The sequence below is a fragment of the Piliocolobus tephrosceles genome, chromosome 9, assembly GCF_002776525.5.
Source record: "Piliocolobus tephrosceles isolate RC106 chromosome 9, ASM277652v3, whole genome shotgun sequence".
Classification (NCBI taxonomy): Eukaryota; Metazoa; Chordata; class Mammalia; order Primates; family Cercopithecidae; genus Piliocolobus; species Piliocolobus tephrosceles.
The window spans coordinates 66,638,637-66,661,231 of NC_045442.1; the positions used below are offsets into that span (position 1 = coordinate 66,638,637).

Genomic DNA, 22,595 nt, shown 5'->3' on the forward strand with positions numbered 1-22,595 from the left:
AAAAAAAAAAAAAAAGTTAACCATGTTATAATGAATTTTCTCTGTGTGATTTTATTTCAGCTTACATAGTTTCTTAAGTATATAGCTTACTGCATGGATTATTTATCGTTTAAAGTACTTGATATTGAAAGAGGCCCTTATGCTTGAATGACCTTGTTTCTATACTAGCCATCTTGGCAAGCATAACTTTGGGCTTTATTCATTGACCTTCTTGTTTTCTGCAGTTTGAGAATCACTGGTGTTTAGATTCAAAGGTAGATAGGATTTTCCCCCCTCTCTATCAAAGGGACTTAGTTTTACTCTCATATTTCCCTAGTAATGTTAGTATCTAGAAAGTCCTGGATGAAAGTATTAGATTTATCCTAATATCTGGTCACTAAGGGATGAAAAATTTATAAATAGCTAATGTTAACCTAGATCTAAAGCTTCCTATTCTGAAATCCAAACAGGAAGACTAAGAAAAATATGTACATTTTTGAAACAAAACAGAAAAATGAAATTTAAACAGTGTAAAAGAGCATAAAATGCCAATAGACTGCTACTTTCAACAGTTTCTGTTTACAGTGCTTTTGCTGGCTACCATTGTTGCTGTAAATAATATATGTATACTGTGATTTCTTGATTTTTTTTAACATTAGACAATACTGTTAACTCCCCGTTATGAAAGATAAGGAATCTAAGATACTTTTATTACTTTCTGTCTCATTTCTCATCCTTTCTCAATTTACTAATTTCTGTAAATTATATTATCATTTTTGGCTCTTCTAGTAGTTATCTTTAAAACTCTGAATAATATGTGTGTCAACCTGTCAACTTTAGCTCTCCACTATATAAAAGTACACCATTCACCTGTCTTCCTGCTTTTATTTTGCTGATATGTAACGTCATTATTTTTATAATATCAGGGTTTGTGGGCAGGCATGGTGGCTTACACCTATAATCCCAACACTGTGGGGCCAAGGCAGGAGAATTGCTTGAGCCCAGGAGTTTGAGACCGGTCAGGGCAACACAGTGAGACCCTGTGTCCACAAAATATAAAATTGGTTGGACTATAGACCCAGTTACTTGGGAGGCTAAGGTGGGAGGATCACCTGAGCCCAAGAGGTCAAGGTTGCAGTAAGCTGTGATCATGCCACTGCACTCAAGCCTGGGTGATAGAGCAAGACCCTGACTCTCAAGAAAAAAAAAAAAAAAAAAATTAGAGTTTGTAACATTTACGTACTCTTCCTTAACTGTAATTCTTCTATGCTTTTACTGTAGTTTGATTGTAAACGTTGAAAATCAAACAGCACATACAATATTGTGATTTTTTTTTCACAACTTTCCAATATAAGACTAAGGAGCATGATTATTTTCATAGAAAAGGAATGGAAAATTGTTTTTCAGTTTTTGTGACACTCCATCAATTGATCACAATCATGCCCCATTTTAATACTGTGTTATATGAGCTATGGATTTCTTGTGTAGTCTGTTTTCCTTCTTCAGTAGCTTAAGGTTAGCTTGTTTCTAGTTACTTATGGCTGCACTGGTTGACATTAAATTGAGCTGACATAGTGTTGGAGGGAGTTTGGGTGAAATGTGAGTTGCTAGGAATTCCTTGCTTCAGAAAATGTACATCTGTGCATGCATATGTATAAAAGACCTTAAATATTTTAGATTTTTTAATAGATTGTCTTGGAATTGATGTAAGTTTGTAGTAAACATAATATTCAATAAAGGAAATAAAGGGTTTTTTCCTGCCATTTTATCCATGATTGAATCTTAATTTTTTTCTTTGAATAATTTTGGTTTTTTAAAAGTTCAGTTTCTTTTGAATTACACCCTAAAATCATTAGTGATTAACAAGCTGATTCCCTATTTTTGCTTTATACCCACTACAATTAAATTTTTTTTAGCTTGCAGAGATTACTAAAATTCAAAAGCTTATAAATACTATACTTTCATAGTCATATTTTCCCTGGCTATATTTGAGAACATTTACAGCATTAAGACACTACTTCTTCAGTGTGTCTTGTTGTCTGAATTATTTACTGTGTTGGCATTCAAAATCAAACATATCTTAGGAATGCATTAAAAAACTATTAGAAATCATAGGTGAGTTTGCCAAGGTTGCAAGATAAAAGAGCCATATAGAAAAACCAGTTCTGGGCCCGGCACAATGGCTCACGCCTGTAATCCTAGCACTTTGGGAGGCCGAGGCGGGCAGATCACTTGAGGTTAGGAGTTTGAGACCAGCCTGGCCAACATGGTGAAACCCCATCTCTACTAAAAATATAAAAATTAGCTGGGCGTGGTAGCACATGCCTGTAATCCCAACTACTTGGGAGGCTGAGGCAGAAGAATCACTTAAACCCAGAAGATGGAGGTTGCAGTGAACTGAGATCACGCCCTGCACTCCAGCCTGGGCGACAGAGGGAGACTCCGTCTCAAAAAACAAAAAACTGGCCAGGCTTGCGCCTGTTATCCCATCATTTTGGAAGGCTGAGGTGGGGGGATGGCTTGAGCCCCGGATTTCGAGACCACCCTGGGCAACATGGTGAAACCCTGTCTCTACAAAAAAATACAAAAAAAAAATTTTTTTTTTTTTTGGGTGATGTGTGCCTGTAGTCCCAACTGCTAGGGAGGCTGAGGCAGGAGGACTGCTTGGGCCCAGGAAGTATAGGTTGCAGTGAGCCAAGATTGCACTTCTGCCCTCTAGCCTGGACGACAGAGCAAGACCCTCTCTTGAAAGAAAGAAGGAGAGAAAGAGAAAGAAAGAAAGAGAAAGGAAAGGAAGAAAAGAAAAAGCAATCCCACTTACAATAGCATGAAAACAATCTGATAGGAATAAATTTAGTCACAAAGCATAAAACTTTTACTCTGGAAACTACAAAGTATTGTTGAAAGAAATTAAAGAAGACCCAAATAAGTGGAAAGACATTTGGTGGTCATAGATCAGAAGATTTAATATTGTTAAGATGGTAGTACTCCACAAATTGACCTTCACATTCAGCACCGTCCCTATTATAATCTCAGCTGACTTCTTTGACAAACTGACAAAATTCATATGGAACTTTAAGGGACCTAAAATAACCAGAACAATCTTGAAAAAGAAAAACTAAGTTGGAAAACTTACACTTCGTGGTTTCAAAACTTATTACACATCAAGACAGTGTGGTACTAGCGTATGGATAGACATATAGATCAATGGAATAAAATTGAGAGTCCAGAAATAAACCCTCACAGTAATGGCCCATTGATCTTCAACAACGGTACCAAAACAATTCCATGGAAAAAGAAGAGTTTTCAACAGATAGTGCTGATACAACTGGATATGCACACAGAAAAACTGAAGGTGGACCAGATGGCTCAAAGACCTAAATGTCAGAGCAAAAGCTATTAATGTACAACCTTTAGAAGAAGACAGAGGCAAATCTGTATGACCTTGGATTAGGCCGTGGCCTAAGATACAACTCCGAAAGCACAAACAAAAGGAATAAAAAAAAAATACATTGGATATCATGAAAATTAAGAACTTTTGTGCATCAAAGAACGTCATGAAGAAAATGAAAAGATAACCCACAGAATAGAAGAAAATATTTGCAATCATATGAGATTTATATCCAAAATAAAGAACTATCATAATTTAGTAATAAAGGTTCTGAATAGACAGTTTCTTCAAAAGAGGATAGCTATATGGTGGAATGGCCTGTAAGTACATGAAAACAGCATGTTCAACATAATTAGCCATCAAGGAAATACAAATTAAGATCAAACCACAGTGAGAAACCACTTCATATCTGCTAATGTTGGCTACAATATATAAAAATTAGAACTCTCACACACTGCTGATGGGAATGTAAAATGGTACAACCACTTTGAAAACCAGGCAGTTCTGGCTGGGCACGGTGGCTCACGCCTGTAATCCCAACAGTTTGAGAGGCCAAGCCGGGCAGATCATGAGGTCAAGAGATCGAGACCATCCTAGTCAACATGGTGAAACCCCGTCTCTACTAAAATACAAAAATTAGCCGGGCGTGGTAGCATGTGCCTGTAGTCCCAGGTACTTGGGAGGCTGAGGCAGGAGAATCGCTTGAACCCAGGAGCCCAGAAGGCGGAGGTTGCAGTGAGCCAAGATCGCACAGTTGCACTCCAGCCTGGTGACAGAGCGAGACTGTCCCCCCAAAAAAACAAACAAAAAAACCGGCAATTCTTCAAATGGTTAAAGGTAGAGTTACCATATGACCCAGTAGTTCTACCCTTTTTTTTTTTTTTGAGACAGGGTCTCACTCTGTTAGCTAGGCTGAGCGCAGTGGTACAATCATGGCTCACTGTAGCCTGCATCTCCTGGGCTTAAGTCATCCTCCCACCTCAGCCTCCCCAGCAGCTGGACTACAGGCATGCATCACCACACCTGGCTAATTTTTGTATGTTTTTAAGAGACAGGATTTTGCCATGTTGCCCAGGCTGATCTTGAACTCCTGAGCTCAAGTGATCCACACACCTTGGCCTCCCAAAGTGCTGAGATTACAGATGTGAGCCATTATGCCTGGCTAATTCCACTTTTTTAGTTTACTGTATACCCAAGAGAAAGGAAATGTGTTCACACAAAAACTTGTACGTGAAAGTTATAACAGACAAAAAGTGGGAACAACCCATTTATCAGTTGATGGACTGTTGTTTTTATCGACTTACCAGTCCATCAACTGATAAATTGATAAAGTGTGATATATACATACAATGAAATATTTAGTAATGAAAAAGAAATGAAGTACTGATAAATGCTACAACATAAACGAACTTTGAAGACATTATGAAAGTGAAAGAAGCAGTCACAAAAGACCATATACTGTATGATTCCATTTATATGAAATGACCAGAATAGGTAAAAAAAAAAAAACATATAGAGACAGAAAGTAGATTAGCGGTTGCCTAGGGCCAGAGGGTGTGGGGAGATTAGGTGGCACCTAAGGGGTTGAGGGGAGGTTATGGAGTAATGAAAAGGTTCTAAAATTGATTATAGTGATGATCGTACAGTTCTGCGAATCAACTAAAGCTATTGAGTTATACACTAAGTGGATGAATTGTAAGTGAATGCTATTTCAGTAAACTTGTAAAATACCGTATCTTATCGGCTCTTTAAGATCATAGAGGTTCTTCAGAGTTTCTCTTATATCTCACACATTTAGGCAGAATCTCTACTACCTATATCCTAGTTGGTTTAATTGCAATTCTTTAATGTATGTGTTATTGCTGATACGTAATTTAGAAAGCTTGCTTCTGTGCTGTGCTTTTTCACCTCCTCATCTCCACAATTTCCAGGCTTGATGTACTACAGAAGTAAGAATAATCTTGTTCCAATTTGCAGGTTGACTCATCTGACAGTGAAACCTCACCCTTCTGAAATCTAACTATGAACAAAAATGGGGTAACTCAAACAGATAGGCAAAGTCCATCGATAAAGCTCCTTCCCTTTGTTCATTGGAAGGCCCTCAGACCCCCTTTCAGCCTATTTGCCCTTATTTTACATAGCATGCTAATAAGCAAGTTGCTGATTTCCAAACACAGCAGACTAGAAACACCAAGTTAGAAAGGGTGTTAAAGGTGTGCTATACAGATTGAATTGTGTCTCCCCAAATTCTTATGTTGAAACCTTAATTCCCAACATGATGGGTATTAGGAGGTGGTGCCTTTGGGAGTTAATTAGGTTGAGTTGAGGTCATAAAGGTGGGACCCTCATGATGGGATTAGTGCCCTTATAAGATGGAACACCACTAGAGCTGTGTCCCCCTCACCCCCATGTAAGGGACACAATGAGAAGGCAGCTACCTACGAGCCAGGAAAAGAGCCCTCACCAGAAACCATCCATGCTGGCACCTTAGTGTTGGACTTCTAGCCTCCAGAACTATGAGACAATTTCTGTTGTTTAAGTTGTGCAGTCTGTGGTATTTTGTTATGGCAGCCTGAGCTGACTGAGTCGTAGTAGCCTGGAAAAAAGGCAGCTCTTAGTCTGACAAGAGACAGGGGAAGGGTGCACCAGCACAGCCTTGACCACCTGAACTCTGTATAGTGATGTTCAGCTCTACAGAGCATTAGCTTGATAGGGCTTGAGACTTCTTAGGTCACAATATAATATAATAAACAATTTTCATAATAATGACTGTGATTCCTTAAGAGGGTTGAATCGTTTTCTGTTGAAGGCCATAAAGGGCTTTAAAATCTGTATTAGAAGTATTTCCGTTCAAGATAATTGAAGTTATTCACCCTTTGAAAGTTGAACTAAGTTTTGTGCTACCCAGAATACCTCGTTCCTCGTAATATCTAGATGCCTTTTTGAGTGCTACTCTAGTTTTTGTTTTTCAAAGCAAGGAGGATGAAGGTAAGTTTCTACTTTCCTTGTCCTAAAATTATATTTGATTTAAATTTTGAGGCAGGATCTTGCTCTGTTGCCCAGGCTGGAGTGCAGTGGTGCAGTCATAGCTCACTGTAGCCTCGAACTCCTGGACGCAGGCTATTCTGGCTCAGCCTCTGTGGTAGGGAGTTCAGACCAACAACACCTCATTTGGCTCTTTTTTAAATAATTTTTTTGGAGACAGAGTCTCCCTGTGTTGCCCAGACTGGACTCAGACTCCTGGGCTCAAGCAGTCCTCCTGCCTTGGACTCCCAAAGTGTTGGGATTACAGGCATGAGCCACCATGCCCAGACTCTCTTGTCTTTTTGATAATAGCCATCCTAAGAGATGTGAAGTGATATCTCATCATGGTTTTGATTTGCATTACCTTGATGATTAGTGATGTCGAGCACCTTTTAATGTACCTATTGACCATTTGTAAGCAGCATTATTGTTTATCAGTTAAAGTGTATTCTTCGGAACTATTGTTTTTAAAACATTCAGGTAGTACTTACTGGTAAGCAGATTGTTTTGTAGAATAGAGAGAGACTGCCAGTTTCAGCTTTGACAGTAGCTGTGAGAAGAATGTCAGTCTCAGTCCTTCTTTGGAAAGCCTTTAAAAGGGGCTGTTTATTTTTTCTCATACTTGTTTATTCTTTCATTTAAAACTTTTTTCTTTTTTTTTTTCTAGTATCATAAATTTAAAACTTTTTTTTCTTAAAGATGTTAATGTTAGGGCCTAGGTCACGTATAAATAAGACATAGCCCTGACATAAGAAACCCAGAGTCTATAAAGAGAGACAGATGGATAAACAGGAGTCCTGTAATACGTGATGTATGTAAGATAGAGAGGAAGAACCTTTTAAAAAAGTGAGGGGTGGGGATGGCTTCATAAAGGAAGTGATGGTTGGAGCTGAGTCTTGGAGGATCAGCAGGGGTGTCCCTGGCAGAAGAGAAAGAGGGCATTCCAGATGGCAGAGGAGCCTGTTTACAGGCAGGGAGGTTAGAGATTATGCTTTTGACTTCAATTGTAAAATCCTTAAGTTAGGATTACATGGGATTTAAATTAAATTGCTGGATAATATTATATGGTGATAACCCCTTAAATTGTTTCAAACTCTTTTTAACCCTATTTTCCAGGAACTCGAATCATTTATGACAGAAAGTTTCTGTTGGATCGTCGCAATTCTCCCATGGCTCAGACCCCACCCTGCCATCTGCCCAATATCCCAGGAGTCACTAGCCCTGGCACCTTAATTGAAGACTCCAAAGTAGAAGTAAACAATTTGAACAACTTGAACAATCACGACAGGAAACATGCAGTTGGTAAGAGAATGGTGGTGGTGGGGACCTAGAGCGTGGGTCTTAGAATTTGAATGTCTGTTTGCTGTAGGTTAAGAAGCTATTGATTCTTTAGTTGTTTTTATTTTTTGTTTTTTTGTTTTGAGACACAGTCTCATTCTGTCACTCAGGCTGGAGTGCAATGCACGACCTCAGCACACTGCAACCTCCGCCCCCTGGGTTCAAGTGATTCTCCTGCCTCAGCCTCCCGAGTAGCTGGGATTACAGGCGCCTGCTACCACGCCTGGCTAATTTTTGTATTTTTTAGTAGAGACGGGGTTTCACCATGTTGCTCAGGCTGTTCTTGAACTCCTGACCTCAGGTGATCCACCCGCCTCAGCCTCCCAAAGTGCTGGGATTACAGGTGTGAGCCATCGCGCCTGGCCAGTTCTTCAGTTATAACTGATGTTCAGTTATGTGTCTGTAAGGTTTCCCTCCTCCCCCAAAGGTTTCCTGAAATGCTCTGAAAACCCTGAGTTCTAAATCATAAATCTGATGTAGTTAGTAGGAGAAAAGAATCCAGAATCAGTATGATAAACCCCAAAAGTGACTTCTCAAACCATGCCTTAAGGACTACCTGGCCTAGGCTTCACTGGACTAAGGATAACACAGAAAACAAAACAATTTCAGGCCGGGTGCGGTGGCTCACGCCTGTAATCCCAGCACTCTGAGAGGGCGAGGTGGGCGGATCATGAGGTCAGGAGATTGAGACCATCCTGGCTAACACAGTGAAACCCCATCTCCACTAAAAAATACAAAAAATTATTTGTATTTTTTACAAATAATTGGGCGTGGTGGCGGGTGCCTGTATTCCCAGCTACTAGGGAGGCTGAGGCAGGAGAATTGTGTGAACCCGGGAGGTGGAGCTTGCAGTGAGCCAAGATCGCACCACTGCACTCCAGCCTGGGCGACAGAGCGAGACTGCGTCTCAAATAAATAAATAGAAAGAGCGAGCCGGGCGTGGTGGCTCAAGCCTGTAATCCCAGCACTTTGGGAGGCCGAGACGGGCGGATCACGAGGTCAGGAGATCGAGACCATCTTGGCCGACACGGCAAAACCCCGTCTCTACTAAAAAATACAAAAAAAATAGCTGGGTGAGGTGGCGGGCGCCTATAGTCCCAGCTACTCGGGAGGCTGAGGCAGGAGAATGGCGTGAACCCGGGAGACGGAGCTTGCAGTGAGCTGAGATCCGGCCGCTGCACTCCAGCCCGGGCGACAGAGCAAGACTTCGTCTCAAAAAAAAAAAAAAAAAATAGAAAGAAAGAGAGAGAGAGAGAGAAAGAATGGAGGGAGGGAGGGAGAGAAAGAGAGAGAGAAAGAAGGAGAGAGAGAAAGGAAAGAAAGAAAGGGAGGGAGGAAGGAAGGGAGGAAGAAAAGAAAACAATTTTCCTAGCCCCCATTTCCATCACCCTCAGGCAAATAGACCTTGTTTCTTATATGAATTTCTTTTTTATAGTATGAGGAAAAGCAGTATGGTTTATTTCCTCTATTTTCCAGAACTGCCTTTAAGATTTACCTAAATTACCCCTCCTCCAAAACATCCTTTTATTCTTTATCTCTGTAGAAGCAGAATGGTGAGGTAGGAGTGGCCAACTCCTGAAATACTCCTCAGGGACTGTACTTAGTGACCCCTAGATGTGGGCCAGCATTCTGCTTTGTGATATTTCAGATGAGTTTTTTAATGGACAAAGTGTCAGTTTGGAGCAGGGCCAAAGTCCAAAGCCTCCAGAAGAATGTGCTCCCCTGAGAGACAGCAAAGAGCTCCCCAGGAGCTGCTGTTTATTCAACCTGAAGACAAAGAGACACTGGGGATGTTTTCACTTGTGTCCTTTTCCCCAAAGCTTCCCTCCATGGGCAGTGGAACTGCCATTCTTCTTTTTCAGATTAAGACCAGCCAAAGCAAAGCAGAGTAATTGTTTCAAGGCAGCAGAGAGTGGGACAGTTTGAATTATTTTTTGTCTCTCAGATAGAGGGAATGACAGTTAAAACTGTTGTGCTTTTTTGCGTATGTGCTAAACTCTTCATTTTATTTGTCCTAACTAGGGGATGATGCTCAGTTCGAGATGGACATCTGACTCCCCTGCAAGGATTAGAAGAAAAGCAACACTGATACTTGTGTGCACCTGATTTGGCCAATAGGATCAACCGTAAAAAGACAGAAGAGGCAATACCAGCAGTCCCCATTAGAGTCTCCACCTCCCTCTCTTCCTCTGGGTGCCAAATGATGGGAAGATGAGCTTCATCTGACCATTTCTTCTCCCTGTTTCCTGTTCCCCTTCCCAGTTAAACAGGTTAGATTGAAGGCTGTGTTTCTGTAGAGCTAAGCAGCCCTTAGAGGACAACAGTTCAACTCTGACTTTCCTAGTTGTTTTTTTATTGAGAGCCACCCTCCTACCCTGTAATTTTGTCCCACATTGAATCTCAACCTACCAACAACTGCCTGTCTGGGAAGGGATACAGAGGCTTGGTGGGCCTAACACCATTCATGTTCCTTACCCTCTGTCTCTCCTCCATGTATCCCACTTATGGTTCAGTGTTGCAAGAGTCTGGGCCTGGGATCTTTACAACCAGCAGGGGGAAATGATAAAAAAGAGAGCTGCTTTCCCTTTTACCTTGAGGTATTTGTCCCTCGGGACAGAGCACAGCTTGTGCAACTCTGGTAGCATTACCCTGTGACACTGTTTTGAGGTCCACTTTCTTTCTTTCCTCTGGGAGGAATGTCTTCTGTCTTTGGTATTATAGTTCATCTTCCCGTTCTTTTACTTAGTGCATTTGTGCAGATATTTTTAACTCTACATCAGAAGAGAGCCCTTGGTAACCACTTTTGCTCTTCTTCTGCCACTCTTCCCTGCTTGCATCTTGTTGCTGGCAGAGTCCTCTTGTACTTCAAGAAAGCGAAGTGATTTTGTCTGCTCCTAAAGCAGGTCCATACCAAGTAATAGAGGCACTTTAGCCTCCACTTGGTGGGTAAGGCCTGATCATAGTATTCTGTCAGATAATGCCCAAGAATGACCTCTGAAGAACGTTGACCCATTTGAGTACCCGCTCTCAGTCGTCATTTTTAAGTCCAGTGAGCATTGTGATAGTTGTTCTCAGATTGCAGTTTCTTATGTTTTGAGTTTGAAGTTGATTTTCAGAATGTTCTTAGAAAAGAACTGCATTTTTTCCTTTGTGGATCTGCTTTGTTTGGCTATTGGGATAGATAAGCATGGGCTTAAAAAATGTGTTCCTCCCAGTTTTCTTGCCTTTCCTGTTGTACTCTGAATTTCTCTCCCTACCTTCCTCGCTGTCTTCCTCTCTCCTTCCTTTCCTTCCTTTCTCTCTACCAGGCCATTTCAAATTTACATCAAAGATACCTCAAGTGTTGGTATCTGAGAATATCTGTCACTCCTCTTATCTGAGAAGTGACCTTTTATTTTTAAGATGACTACAGACCTATTTTTAGATATGTTTTCAGTACAATTTTGAACAGCAACTTTTTAATTAAACATCTTCCAGTGTTAGGAAGATGAGAAATGTTCATAGGCGAGTCTGCTGTTCTATGTCACCATCTTTTGTCCCCCCTAGTCCCCCAGGAGCTCTGTCCTTTCCCCTCTAGTTTTGAGTGTGCATGTTTGGAGTTTGTAGTGGGTGGTTTGTAAAACTGGACCATTCTGCCTTGCTATGGGTTGTTCATGAAAGCCTCATTCTTTTCTCTGACCCTTTAGCTTTTGCATTCACCCGCCTTCCCACCTACCTCTCCTGGAACTATTGAGCAGCATAATAATCCCAGGAGAATGATTCCCCTCATAGAAAGACTAAAGCATCCATCCCCTTATAGTTAAGTAGCCACTGGTGTCCTGGGAATTTCTGGTTGGATTTGGTGCCCTGAACTTTTTATTAAAAAGTCAGATCCCAGGGTGAGAGTAACAGCCATTTGGCCAAGAAAGAAACCTGTTTTTCTTTTGAACTATGAAAAGACCCTGTTTGTGAATACATTTTAGAAAGAAGAGAGGAAGGATGTCTGCAGAACTTTGTTCTGTTTTCTGCTACAAAAATGTGAATAGTTCAGAGTGAAAATCTTTTGTGATGGTTGATGTCTCAGGAATAAGCTGGATCTCCAATGTTTTGGGGATGCTTTGAGTCTCAAAAAAATTGATAATCAGAAAAGTATTTTTTGTTTGTTTGTTTAATGTATCCCTGTTCTGTTTAATTAAACTCCAAGTCTCATTTTACATATTCTTGGAAAAACCTAAGTTGCGCTGTAATTTACATAAGAAGCATGCTCAGGACCTCTTTGCACCCTGGGGAGCCTGATTCTTTGGGAATGAAGCTTTTCGTTCTTCATACACTGGCCTTGGCATCCTGTGGAATTTGACCCAACTAGCAGCTAGTCAGTCAGTCCGTCAGTGAGCAGAAGAGTGAACTCTTCTTGATCTTTATTGCTATGTGTGAAAACTTGGCTTCCTCACTAAATGGTGGGGAATGGATTTAAAGCATGAGCTTTAGTAGTATCAAGATGCCATTTTCGTTTTTCTTGCCGTCTTGGGGAGCTTCTGCATGTGACCCCCTAATCAGAAGGCATGTTTTTAGTATTTCTTGGGAGTGTCAGCTGTATAATGCGGCAGCTGTTCAATCCCTTACCCTTCTCTGCAAGGACCTCCTTAAGGCTTGGTGCAGTTCTTCCCCAGAGGCCACCACTACTAGACAGTCTTTGACCTCCATAAGTTGGCATTTAAAAAATAATTTCACAAGGTATGAGATAAACTTCCAATAGATGATACCTTTGTGTCATGCCTCATAGAATTATTTTTAGAACAGGCCACAGTCCATTGGGTGGTTTGCCTCTGCATGTTTGGAGGAAACCTCACAGATGAAACCCTTAATGAATGTGTCCTGGGTTTTTTAGAGGGAAGGAATACTCACGTTACCACTTTGACTGAAACAGCTCTTAACATCTTAGTTCCCATTTGTAGTTTTCTTTTTACGAGGAACCTATGCTTCTATACTTGTGGGGACAATTGATCTTAATGAGAAGTGACTTTCCTTCAAATTCCAACAGCAGACATGCATTGTCATGGTTCTGCCTTCTTTATAGTGTGGTTTATTGAGTTCAGCAGTTCTCACATGATGTTTAAATAGGTACAGCATTTTCAAGGGCACAGATACAGAGAAGCTGACTTTCTAGGCGCTGGGCTTCCAAGCCAAGAGTTTTACCCTTCCACCTGTATTAGTTATCTGTTTCTGTGTAACAAATTACCCTAAATTTAGTATGTTAAAATAGTAAACATTATGTGTCAGTTTCTGTGGGTTAAGAATTTGGGAGTAGTTTAACATGATGGTTCTGGCCCAGGGTATTATGAAGTTACAGTCAAGATGTGAGCAGGGGCTGCAGTCAGCTGGAGCTGGAGATACCACTTCCAAGTTCTCTTTTTGTGGCCGTTGGCAGGATGCCTCAGTTTCTTCCCATGTGGGTCTCTGCATAGGGCACCTGGCTTCTCCCTGAGCAGCTGATCCCAGAGATCATGGGGCAGGGCCAGGAGAAAGCTGCAGTGCCTTTTAAGACATAGTCTTGGAAAGGACACACCATTACTTCTTATCCTAGTCTTTAGAAGCAAGCCACTAAGCTCAGCCTGCACTCAAGGAGAGAGGAATTACACATACCTCTACCCCAGTGGAGCAGTAGCAAATAATTTATGGACATATCTTAAAAGCACTACATCCCAACTGAGGATGAAAGTAGGTCAACAGGGAGGTAGGTTTAATGTAGATAGGCTGAAAGATAGATTGCTATCAAAAACAATTCTCCAAGATGTGCATAACCAAACTGGGACAGAAGGCAAACTCCCCAAAGCTACCTGCTGGTTTTGAGAGAGTGGTAAGAAGTGGCAATTCCTAGCAGTAGTAGAAAATAATATGCCTAACTACCAACTGCTCAAGTATGCTTATTTGCACGTCCTAGACTTGGTGTCCATAAGACTTATTTACCACTTTTATTTTCCTGTAGCTAGGAATTAATGAAAGGAACTGGGGCCTTCCAGCTGAGCCACTAAACCTGTCTTGTTTGGAATGGGGACTGTCCAGCAGAGGGAGCAAACATGAATTAGATGTTAAGCTATTGAGCTGAAGAAAAGAAAGCAGTTCACATTTAGGTGAAATAGATGATGTTATCAGGAAGCCAGGTTCCCACCAGAGTGGGTGCTTGGTACCTGGTCTCTCCAGTCTCAACAGACTCAGGTCAGGTCTCTCACCCAGGAAGCAACCACTCAATAAAGTAGGGAACATCTGAGAATGACAAATGTCAGTGCTTGATTGCTCCTCTAAATCCAGTGCACAGGTTAACCCTGCATGCCCGCCCATCTCTTCCTGGGCTTCTTGATGGCAATGTGTTCTTAAAGAACTGGTCTTGTGTTCTCCCTCAAGACAAACTTAAGTTTTTCAGTTCAGCACATTCTAGTGAATGGCTACTATGTGTTTCTGGCACTCATTCCTAACCAAGTCTTCTTTCTTTTCTTTTCTTTTCCTTTCCTTTTCCTTTTCTTTTTCCTTTTCCTTTTCCTTTTCCTTTTCCTTTCTTTTCTTTTCTTTCTTCTCTTTTCTTTTTTTTTTCTGAGGCAAGAGTTGCGCCCTGTCGCCCAGACTGGAGTGCTGGAGTGCAGTGGTGTGATCTCGGCTCACTGCAGCTTCTGCCTCCCAGGTTCAAGTGTTTCTCCTGCCTCAGCCTTCCAAGTAGCTGGGATTACAGGCATGCACCACCACGCCTGGCTAATTTTCAATTTTTGTATTTTTAGTAAAGATGGGGTTTCATCATGTTTGCCAGGCTGGTCTTGAACTCCTGGCCTCAAGTGATCCACTCACCTCAGCCTCCCAGAGTGCTGGAATTACAGGTGTGAGCCATCGCACCCGGCCAAATATGCAAATTCTTGTTTGGATTTGTGCTCTGCCTCTTCCCAGCATTTTCTTATCTGTAGCCCTGATTGCTTGAGAGTATACTTGGATAAGAAGTACTGCTGTTGAGGGAGCTATAAGAAAAGGATACTTCTTACAGAAGTAAATAACTCATCTTTAGAGTACCTTTAAATGAATTTTGTTTTTCTTTCTTATTTTGAGGTGGATTGGTCTTCTCTTTTTTTGGGTTTCCAGCTCTTTGAGACTCTCAGACCTTATCTTTCCAGCTCAGACACCATTGGTTAAATTCCCTCATTCTCATTAGAATGCAGTCTGCTGAGTATGTGGGTTTCACTGCTGGAGTCCATCCTTTAGCCAGTATACATAGAGGGCCTGCTTCAAATCAAGGCAACTGGTGAAGGGCTCAGCATGTTGGCAGCAGTATCCAAGAGATTGAATCTGTTTCCATTTTCCTCATCTAGGATAACAGCTGCTTGAAGCCAGGGCTCTTAGCCCTTTGCATTCCCCTTTAGAGAGGAAGCCACACTGCCTTTCTGTGTCTGGTTCAGAGCTCTTCCTTCTTGGCATGTTTTCTGGACTACATGCACCTGGGCAGCTATTGATTAATCTGCAAAACCCAGTCACTTGCCTACCCATAATATCTGGGAAGGCGTGGTATTTGTTTTAAAGAAACGTTTCTTTGGGAGGGCAGTTTCTGTCTAGACTTTGAGGTGGACTTAGTTATCCCTACAGTTCTTTAACTCTCAGTTTTTAATAAAAGATGAAATCAGATATTGATGCAGTTGGGTCACAATTCTTTAGAATGCTTCTACCCCAGGGCTGCTTCCTGTTCCTAGTCATGGTTTTCCAGTTTAGTAGTGGAGTTTCTTGAGGCTAACTTACAGAAATTTCTAACTGAAAACTTTAAGAGTTATTGATACTTACTTGTTTTTTCAGTTAATCATTTACATTACCTTTCCTACTCTCTGGAATTTAAATTTATTTCTCTAGGCTGGTCCTGGAAGTTGATAACCTTTTGGCAAAGCTTAGATTTAGGAGAAGGCTTATGAGTCCCTGTCCAGAGGGTCTGTAGATTCTCTTTGCTTATGACTCTCTGCCTGCAGCCCTGGCAGACCATACTGTATGTCATGGATACCCAGTGGAAATATTACTGAGATGAAACACATTTCCCAGGGTATTTAAACTCTCACTCTGCCACCTTTCTAAGGGTGGGAGGCTGGCAGAGAGATGCTGCAATGCTTGATAATCATTTGGCCACACTGAAATTTCCAAAGGGAGCTCTTGCCGGTGCTTAAAACCAAAACACCTGGACACTTAGAAAATTCCATGAATCTAGCACAAAATATCCATTCTTGCCCAAGTGTATCCCCTTTCTCTCCAGCTTAATCTTTTTTTTTTTAAAAGCCCAGGCCAAGGGTACTTTTAACTGGAAACCAGGGGAGGAGGGAAGAACACTAGCAGGGAGCTAAGAGGCAGGTTGCTGGGTAAGCCATCCTGCTCCTACCTGGTGCCTGTATCTGAATTGCTGAGTGCCGTGCGCCAGTGCCTTTCCTTCACCTGCAGATGGAGCCCATCTCTTTCCACCTGGGTGAGGAGACCCTCTGCTACTCCAGGGGTAAACCTTAAAGAAGGTGTCTTGAAGAGCCCAAAGGACACTCACATGCTGAGGTGTCTGTTTTATGCATCTTTAAAATATTTTATTTAAGAAAAAAAATAGCCCTGCCCTGTCTTAGTGCCACTAATGGCCCAGTTCCATCCATTCTGAATGGAAGAGCAGAGACTGCCAGCACTTTCCTTGGTCTTCCCTTTGTCTCCCATGATGTGTTGTCCCCTCATCCCTCCCATCCATTTCACTGTGTGTGGATGGATAGCAGAGGGTACCACGCAGTCCTTGAGGCAGTCCTGTGTGATTCCATGATCAGTTGTTTTTGTATTCTAACTATCCTTCCAAACCAGCAGATGTTTGGAAATTAGGGAAAAAATTAAATCCTCATCAATGGTTGCTGTTATAGTTAAATCAATAAAGATCTTGAATATCAACTTGGTGTTTTAATTTTTAAAAAATATCAGGTGAAATCCTGCTAAGGTTATTTCACTTTTCAGGAGTTTAAGCTGGCGGGGGAGATGGGCAGAGGTAGTTGGCTCTTTATCTGTTAGTTCTCCACACTTGCGGAGCATGCACTTTGTCCATGTGGACCTGTGTATGCAGAGGAGATGGTGGGACTCTCAGGGAGCATGACCCGGGTCCTGTGCTCAGGAGCTTGGAGGCAAACATATATATGCTGGGCTGACGGCACCCAAGCATGTCCTTCTTTTAAGTACCAGTCCTGAGGAAGCCCAAACAACTTTTCCTTTCTCAGAAGAGGGGCTGCCTGTACCCCCGGGAGCACTGGTTAGACGTCCATCATGCCTGGTATCTCAAACCAAGCTGTGCTGCATGAGCGTCAGATTCCCTGCTGTTACTAATCCAGCAGGTCTCATATATTAGTCCGGAGAACAAGAATTCTTTCATGTGAACAGAGGTCCACAGAATAAAATTGGACTGGAGGAAGCTTTCCCATTGGAACTGTGTAGAGGTTTGGGGCACAGGCTTTGGAATCAGGCAGCTTCAGTTCCAGCTGTGCAGCTTAGTAGTCGAATTACCCAGCAGAATTCTTACTCTACAAGCCTCAGTTTTCTCTAAACTAAGGTTAAGAAATAACTGTTTGGCCGGGCGTGGTGGCTCACGCTGATAATCTCAGCACTTTGGGAGGCCAAGGCAGGCGGATCACGAGGTCAGGAGATCGAGACCATCCTGGCTAACACGGTGAAACCCCGTGTCTACTAAAAATACAAAAAATTAGCCAGGCGTGGTGGCGGGTGCCTGCAGTCCCAGCTACTCGGGAGGCTGAGGCAGGAGAATGGCGTGAACCTGGGAGGTGGAGCTTGCGGTGAGCTGAGATCGCGCCACTGCATTCCAGCCCAGGCGACAAGAGCAAGACTCTTGTCTCAAAAAAAAAAAAAAGTAACTTTTCCAGGTGGTTGTGAGGCCCAGTTGATGTCATAAAGAGCCCAGTGCCTAGTACACTCAGTTCAGTAAACAGCAGTTAAGGGACTCAAGCACAGCCTGGTTGACATGGACACCCAAAGATTATTCAGCCCCCTCTCCCCTTCCCTCCAAGTGTGTAAGTTTAGAAGTGGAACAGGTTTTAGCATTGCAGCTACCACGAACTCATGGAACCTGTAGAAGAACTAAAGAATCTAAGGGAAGATGGGACCAAAACCTTAAAAGCCCTTTCCTACATCCTTTACTGTGCCCTAAAGGCAATTAGGATAGATAAGGATCTTACTGCTAATGAAAAGAAAGACTTTTTTTTTTTTTTGAGACTGAATCTTGCTATGTCGCTCAGGCTGGAGTACAGTGGTGTGACCTCGGCTCACTGTAACCCCTGCTTCCCAGGTTCAAGTGATTCTCCTGCCTCAACCTCCTGAGTAGCTGGGATTACAGGCGCGTGCTACCACACCCGGCTAATTTTTATATTTTTAGTAGAGACGGGGTTTCACCATGTTGGTCAGGCTGGTCTCAGACTCCAGACCTCATGATTCGCCCGCCTCAGCCTCCCAAAGTGCTGGGATTGCAGGCATGAGCCACTGCGCCGGCCCGAAAAGACTTTTAAAGATGGAGACAAACCCCAGGTTAGGGGTGCTATCCCAAGGTCACAGCCACTCCCCACATCTCTATGGATCCCGTGCTTCTGTTTCTTAAACAATGTTTCTAATTTCTCCAGGCTTACATACTGCCAGGCCCACCCACTTGCCCAGCCAAGGAGTGTAATGTGTCCAGTTTTTCTCACAACAGACTTGGTACTGCTTGAGAGCTAAAATAACTCTTGAATACTCTTAACACCCTAGGTTCAGGCCAGGTGCAGTGGCTCACATCTGTAATCTCAACACGTTGGGAGGCCAAGACAGCACCATAGCTTGAGCCCAGAAGTTGGAGACCAGCCTTGGCAACATGGTGAGACCCTGTCTGTACAAAAAAAATCTAAAAAATTAGTTGAGTATTATGGTGCATGCTTGCAGTCCCAGCTACTTGGAAGGCTGAGGTAGGAGGATTGCTTGAGCCCAGGATGGCAAGACTGCAGTGAGCCATGATTGTGCCACTGCACTCCAGTCTAGGTGACAGTGAGATCCTATCTGAAAACAACAGAAAACATCCCAGGTTCAGACAGGACACAATTCTACTAGGTAGTATTTCCTGTGACTTACAGAGCCTTCAGCAAGCACGTGGCCTAGAGCATGGAGCTATTCCCTAGACTCCAGTACGTAGGCTTTGCCCCAATTACTTCTGTCCAGGCAACAGAATGACTCTGCTGCTGACGTAGCAAACACTGGGCTTTCAGCAGGGGTCAGCAAAACACAGAGTTTCACTACTTTGTGCACTACTTTTGTTTGACATGAGGCAATGCCCTGTCGTCAAGGGTTTGTTCTTGGAGTCAATAGAGCCGCTGACTGTAAACACTCCCACGAGCTGTAGCTACAAATAGCTTGACCTTTCGCTCTCTGGCACCAGCCATGTAAGAAAGTCCTGGGGTGACTTTCGCTTCTAAGAACTAGTTCAGTAGTATAATTGGGTTCACATTTTTGGTTCTAAAGGCTAAGGCTTGGATCCCAAGATAGGTGAGCACAAACCTCTAGTTGCTATTAAGCAGTAAGTGCCCCTAGGGCTCAAGAGACCAGAGCTCAGCTCTTGGCCCTGCCACCCCCAGCTGTGTGGTCAGGCCCTGAGGTCTCACTGGGGTCTCATTTAGGAATGGGGATCAGACAAGCTGACCTCACAAGTTTGCCCCTGCTCGGCTGTTCTGTACATGGTCAAATGCAGAATCCTGTTGTGATTCTGAATTGTTGGGTCTGGGCAGTCTATTTCTAGTCCAGGCAGTGAACAGCTGGATCAGCTTTGTTGTGGAATCAAGGCACTGAGGTTTCTCAAGCCCAGGCCTGGCTCTAGCAAATCCAGCCCCTTTCTGGGCCACAGCTATGGTATTGACTCAACCAAAGCCTCAGTTGAGTTCGTCTGAGCTCAACAGGGTTCACAAATGATTGGAATCATTTTCTTAAGGCTGTAGCGTAAGTGGGTAGGCTTCTTGGGAAAGCAGGATCTGGTAGATATACTGTGGGCTCACATTCCCAATAAAGTGGCCCCTTTGCTCCATGAAACTACAAAAAAAGTGCCTCTGCTTTGGCAGTGTTCAATGAGTATCAAGCCGTTAAGAGCAGAATTGCTTCTTTTGTTTGTTTTATTTAAATAGAGACAGGTTCTCACGATGTTGCCCAGGCTGGTCTTGAACTACTGGACTCAAGCGGTCTTTCCACCTCTGCCTCCCGAAGTGCTGGAATTATAGGCGTGAGCCACTGCACCCAGCCAGAATTGTTGCCTCTGAGGTCTTTTTACCTGGAAGATACTGTGGTCAGGGGTTTTGGGGGGTAGAGCTGCCTCATTCAGGCTCCTTTTGCTGTGCTGCCCATGTGGAACCTGAAATTAAGTCCGTCTTAGAACCCTGAGTAACAAAAGAGCTAATGAAGGTTATATTAAGGGCATATGGCAGGGACTGGGTTTAGCAGGCTTTATAAGCTTTAGAGGAAGATAGGGATAAGGCAGCCTTTCCTATTCAGTCTACAGCTTAAAGCTGATGGCTCTTCTGAGCCTGACAACAGACATTTAATATGAATGTGTTAGGATTCACCAGTGTTCCTTTTTCTTTTGTTTTGTTTTTTTTTTTTTTTTTTTTTGAGACGGAGTCTCGCTCTGTTGCCCGGGCTGGAGTGCAGTGGCCGGATCTCAGCTCACTGCAAGCTCCGCCTCCCGGGTTTATGCCATTCTCCTGCCTCAGCCTCCCAAGTAGCTGGGACTACAGGCGCCTGCCACCTCGCCCGGCTAGTTTTTTTGTATTTTTTTAGTAGAGACGGGGTTTCACCATGTTAGCCAGGATGGTCTCGATCTCCTGACCTCATGATCCACCCGTCTCGGCCTCCCAAAGTGCTGGGATTACAGGCTTGAGCCACCGCGCCCGGCCGTGTTTCTTTTATTTTGAGACGGAGTCTCGCTCTGTCGCCCAGGCTGGAGTGCGGTGCTGCGATCTCAGCTCACTGCAAGCTCCACCTCCCGGGTTCACGGCATTCTCCTGCCTCAGCCTCTGGAGTAGCTGGGACTATAGGCACCCGCTCCGCTACCACACCTGGCTCATTTTTTTGTATTTTTAGTACAGACGGGGTTTCACCATGTTAGCCAGGATGGTCTCGATCTCCTTACCTCGTGATCCACCCGCCTCAGCCTCGCAAAGTGTTGGGATTGCAGGCGTGAGCCACCATGCCTGGCCCACACCAGCATTCCTTTTACAAGTGGAGCCTGGACAGTGAATTGCTCACCAGAGGTCACACAGCTCCAGCGGCTGAGCTGTGACCATAGAGCCAGTATCTTGCCACCCAGGGCAAGGCCTTCACCACTGCTGGATAGGAAGCTCAGAGGCCTCATTAATAGCACACATTGAGAGATTGAGGTGAATTGTCACCAACTTTAATAGATTCAGGTTGTGTCTGCCTAAGCAGACTGACATGGGGATGTCTGAAGGCTCCAGCTTCTGTAACCCAACATGGCCAGTCCTCTTGGATGAGTTCCTGCCTCTGCCTTCACAGGCACCAGCTGGCCCAGGAGAACTAGACAATGGCTTTATTGTTGTACAGCTCATTAGCAGAAACCCACTCCAGTGAGCCTCTGGACATGGCCAGTAGATTGCCACTGGCCAGCCAGAAAGCTGTGGGGCTCCCCCAACCCAGCCTGAGGCAATGAGAGTGACAGACTCTTTTTAATCTATACAGCGATCCTTAATCTTTGGGGAGGGGCACAGGTCACATACAGACTACTTTGGAGAATACATGAAAGCTATAGGTGACCTCATCCCACCTCCAGAATACATGCACGTATGTCTCAACTTTCACATAGTTTCAGGGGGTTCACAGGTTTTTTAAAAATCCAGTAGAGAACTCAACACACTTGTGCTTTTCCTCGCCACTGTCTTTTCAGTAAAGAGAACATACAGCAAGCCCCCTGCACGGGCTTCTTCCTCCCTCTTCCTGACAGCGGCCTCTGTGCTTGACCAGACTCCACTGAGTCCTTCATTTACAGAGTGGGCAGCCCTTCCTCTTCAGTTCCAGTGGGCAGAGCAACTTTGCCCCTCTCTCTTTCTCCTTACTGGATTAGATGGTTATCATGTCTTCCAGGAGCTTCCCGGTCTTCTAGAGTGCAGGTAAATCCAGTCTCCCTCCAGGATGTCATCAGAGGCACCCACATTCTTCCACAATCATGTCTTTATGGTGATCTAGGAGCACTCTGCCATTGTCCACATACAGCATGCTCAGCGGCTTGGTCTTCACTGGGGCACAGCAAGTAGAAGGGACTCGGTGGGGCTGGTAACGTTTCAGCAGACTCTGTAAAGGAAAGGAAAGGAATGTCAATTCACATCCTGATGGGCAGGTCAGAATAGTAGTATTTCTGGGTAAAGAGTAAAAAAGTTATGGAGTTAAAGTCATTTCCTGAGTGTAAAAATAGAAGAAAATTATTTTCATAAAGGAATTAGCTTGCCAATATATCATTAACTCTAAAGTCTAAACTAACTTTAGCTCTGTGCTTGTTTTGTGAAAACAGCCTTTAAACAGATTTTTAAAAATCACATGGCTGGGCACAGTGGCTCAAGCCTGTAATCCCAGCACTTTGGGAGGCCGAGACGGGCAGATCACGAGGTCAGGAGATCGAGACCATCCTGGCTAACACGGTGAAACTCCGTCTCTACTAAAAAAAAAAAAAACTAGCCGGGCGAGGTGGCGGGCGCTTGTGGTCCCAGCTGCTCGGGAGGCTGAGGCAGGAGAATGGCGTGAACCTGGGAGGCGGAGCTTGCAGTGAGCTGAGATCCGGCCACTGCACTCCAGCCTGGGCGACAGAGCAAGACTCCAATCTCAAAAA

At 43.5% G+C, this 22,595-nt stretch overlaps 2 protein-coding genes across 3 annotated transcripts in view; one reads left to right on the plus strand and one right to left on the minus strand.

Annotated features, from left to right (window-relative positions):
* The window catches only part of EIF4EBP2 (eukaryotic translation initiation factor 4E binding protein 2), a 29,107-nt gene extending 12,468 nt beyond the window's left edge, over positions 1 to 16,639 (plus strand). The window contains exons 2-3 of the mRNA XM_023205026.2: positions 7,511 to 7,696; positions 9,755 to 16,639. Coding sequence (XP_023060794.1) covers positions 7,511 to 7,696; positions 9,755 to 9,786 — 218 coding nt within the window. The 3' untranslated portion in view covers positions 9,787 to 16,639. The remainder of the gene's footprint in view (positions 1 to 7,510; positions 7,697 to 9,754) is intronic.
* A 4,799-nt stretch (positions 16,640 to 21,438) lies between these two features.
* NODAL (nodal growth differentiation factor) overlaps positions 21,439 to 22,595 on the minus strand; it is a 16,588-nt gene continuing 15,431 nt past the window's right edge. The window contains exon 3 of one of the 2 annotated variants that reach the window (XM_023204767.1): positions 21,439 to 22,063. In XM_023204767.1, coding sequence (XP_023060535.1) covers positions 21,911 to 22,063 — 153 coding nt within the window. In that variant the 3' untranslated portion in view covers positions 21,439 to 21,910. The remainder of the gene's footprint in view (positions 22,064 to 22,595) is intronic. The other variant, XM_023204766.2, reaches the window with a different exon arrangement.